General features: G+C 57.5%; 2 gene segments (V, D, J or C); both read right to left on the bottom strand.

Annotated features, from left to right (window-relative positions):
* The window catches only part of LOC101637196, a 16,113-nt gene that overhangs the window by 7,971 nt on the left and 5,183 nt on the right, over window positions 1-2,959 (bottom strand).
* On the bottom strand, window positions 2,171-2,673 carry LOC105854666. The segment is given in 2 exon segments: window positions 2,171-2,487; window positions 2,589-2,673. Coding segments are annotated over 2 exon segments (378 nt in total).

Below are 2,959 nucleotides of genomic sequence, written 5' to 3'. Positions count from 1 at the left end.
GGTGTGAAAGGACACATCTGTGGGAGTCTCACCCGCAGCTGCGCGCACAGCAGACTGAGAAACACACTTCACTCCCTGAGAAGCAGTGACGGCCCCGTCTGAAAAGGTCTCGACTCTGACTCTGCCAGTGGCCTCCTCTGGTCACTGGGCGCCTCTGAGTCCGCTCTGAGGTCTCGTCTGAAACCTGCCATGGGTGAGCCTCCCAGCGCCTGTGACGGCCACGGCGTCTGCAGCCAGGAGGGACAGTAAGTCACATCAGGGCAGAGGGCGACGTGGCGCAACGGCCCACGCGGACCTGCCCTCCCCTCCCCCACGCAGCACAGGGAGCTCCCCGTGGTCAGGGCCACAGAGGAGCAGGAGAGAGGCAAGTCAGTCATCCCCTGTGACCTGAGCTTAGTTAAAAATAAAAACAAAGAAGTACTAGTGAATCCAACAGCAAATGGAAAGAAATGATAGGAATTAGAGGAGAAGTAAATTAAACATCAGTGGAAAACACAGCTCAAATGAGCAATGATAGGTTTATATTTTTAAAAATAAACACTATGGGCACAGTCTATGTTCTCAGGAGAGAAGCGGGCAAGTGCAATAAATGGAATGATGCATGAATGAGCAGCGGTTGTAACAGACCACGTCGCATATACACAACGAGGCCACACACAGCTACACAGAGGACGCTGCTGTGTGCACTGGGGTGTGGGCACCCCCGCGGGAGAGCTGGGAGAAACGGACGAGCACAAGGACTGAAATCTCCAAGGCAGAGTGGAAGAAACAGAAAACCTGTGAGGAGCCTCACCGGCTAGAAGACCTGGAGGAATCAAAACCCCCAAAAAGGACTCGCGGGGCTGCTGGTCTCTACCAAGTCGACCAAACTTTCACAGGAAAACTAGTCACTGTCCGTCCTGTGCTCTCCAGAAACACAGAAGAGATTTTGCTGCCAAGTGCATCTATGAGGCAGCAGGTCCTGACAGGACGCAGACACGGGGTCACACACAGGGGAAACTGCAGCCAACATCCTGAGAAACACAGACGAGAAACCCTCAAGAAACCACAGCGAACTGAGTTAACAGCACAGCAGAGGACCCACATGGGACCCGGGGGCTGTTCTAGGGACACAGGGGGGTGTCACGGACATGTCAATCCCGTAACTCACCACCGCAGCAGGGAAAGGAAAGGTCCATGGGAGACCATGGTTAGCAGTAATATGATTTTCAGTTTTTTTTCCTTTTTTGGAAAACCACATACCAGACGGTCACCGTCATTGTCTCCATCACATCTGGTCACTCACTCAGTGTCTCTCATTTTGGTCAAAATACTTTAAAACACCCTGTCAGGAAAGCCCAGCTGCCCAGTACCCTGAGCCCTGAGTCCTGACCTCACACTGTGGCCCCAGCGCCCCCTGCCGGTCCTGGGTGTCTCAGCCCCCCCTCCTGACCCTGCAGGGTCAGTGTCTGGCCACACTTTCTCCCCCAGTGTCCCCCACAGTCACACAGGCCTGTGACCTTGGGTTCAGGAGCCCAGTGCAGGGAGAGCTGGTGGGGCCGGCAGCAGAGATGGAGAGGGGCCTGGCGGGGGGCTGCCGTCTGTGCTCCAGGGTGACCTGAAAGGGCCAAAATGGTCCCCGCTCCCCTTCCCAGGACACTGGAGGATCCAGACCCACCATAAACGGAGGGGACAGACGCTGAAAAGCCACAGTGGGGGCAGGGCGGGGGCATCACCACCCCGGGCCAGAGTGCTGGGGCTGCCCAGGACATGACATGGGGGATTAGGAGGAGCCTGTCAGTCTTCTGTTGCCCCTGACACACACCTGGGCCTGGCCAGAGCCCCTTCGTCTGTGGGAACCCCTAGGACACACATGGCCAGCCCCAGCAGTTCATCCTCTGGACACGGCTCAGTCTCGCCAGGACCTGACCCTGTGTAGCAGAGAGCTCTGACCTCGTCCCAGGGCTGACCAGAGCTGAGGGGGTTGTGTAGACCGACCCGGTGTGGGGGGAGGCTGACACCAGGCAGGAGGCCCCTGCCCCACCCTGCACCTGCTCCTGGCTGTGCTCTGTGCTCTGAGCCTCCTGTGCCTCTGCTGTCCCGGGTCCCTTGGTCCTGACCATGCACAGTGATCACACCCAGCCCCCTCCTGTCCTTGCAGGGTTTGTGTCTGGGCTCACACCTGCTCCCCTCACTGTGCCTCTCTCGCACAGAAATACACGGCCGTGTCCTCGGGCTTCAGGCTGTTCATCTGCAGATAAACTGTGTTCTTGGCTTTGTCGCTGGAGATGGTGAATCGGCCCTTCACGGAGTCCGCGTAGTATATGCTACCACCATCAGCATAAATTCTTGCAACCCACTGTAGCCCCTTCCCTAGGGCCTGGCGGACCCAGTTTATGTAGCAGTTGCTGAAGGTGAATCCCGAGGTTACACAGGAGAGTCTGAGAGATCCCCCAGGCTGCACCAAATCTCCCCCAGACTCCACCAGCTTCTCCTCACACCGGACACCTGCAAACACAGACACAGCAGTCAGGACACTGGTTGTCAGGCACCGCTTATCCCCTCCTGTCCCCTCCCCTCTTCAGGGTCTCCTGCTCCCCAGCACTGACCCCCTAGAAGAGCCAGGAGGAGCAGCCAGCTCAGCCCACGATCCATGGTGAGTGTCCACATCTTTCCTGACCCGAGTGGCCCCTGGATCCCGGCTGGGCTCCTGTGCAGAGCTGCAGGGCCGGGCTGGGCTGTTTTCAGCAGCAGGGGACGGGCCTATTTGCATGTGTCCTGCCATATAGCAGGCTCTGGCTGTGGGCTGGGACAGAGGAGCCCAGGGAGGGTCCTGGGCTTCAGGGTGATAACAAGTTATCTGCAGGTGCCATATTAGGAGCAGAGCTGGTGACCACTGAGCACCGGTCACTGGTTTACATGCAGGCCCAGGACTGTCAGATGTGTTAGGTGACAATATTTCCCTTTTTAATCCAGTGCT

The sequence above is a fragment of the Condylura cristata genome, unplaced genomic scaffold (genome assembly GCF_000260355.1).
Source record: "Condylura cristata isolate star-nosed mole 26May11 unplaced genomic scaffold, ConCri1.0 scaffold00117, whole genome shotgun sequence".
Lineage (NCBI taxonomy): Eukaryota > Metazoa > Chordata > Mammalia > Eulipotyphla > Talpidae > Condylura > Condylura cristata.
Note: the sequence above shows the minus strand (reverse complement) of the source record. Positions and strands in the feature narration are given on the sequence as shown.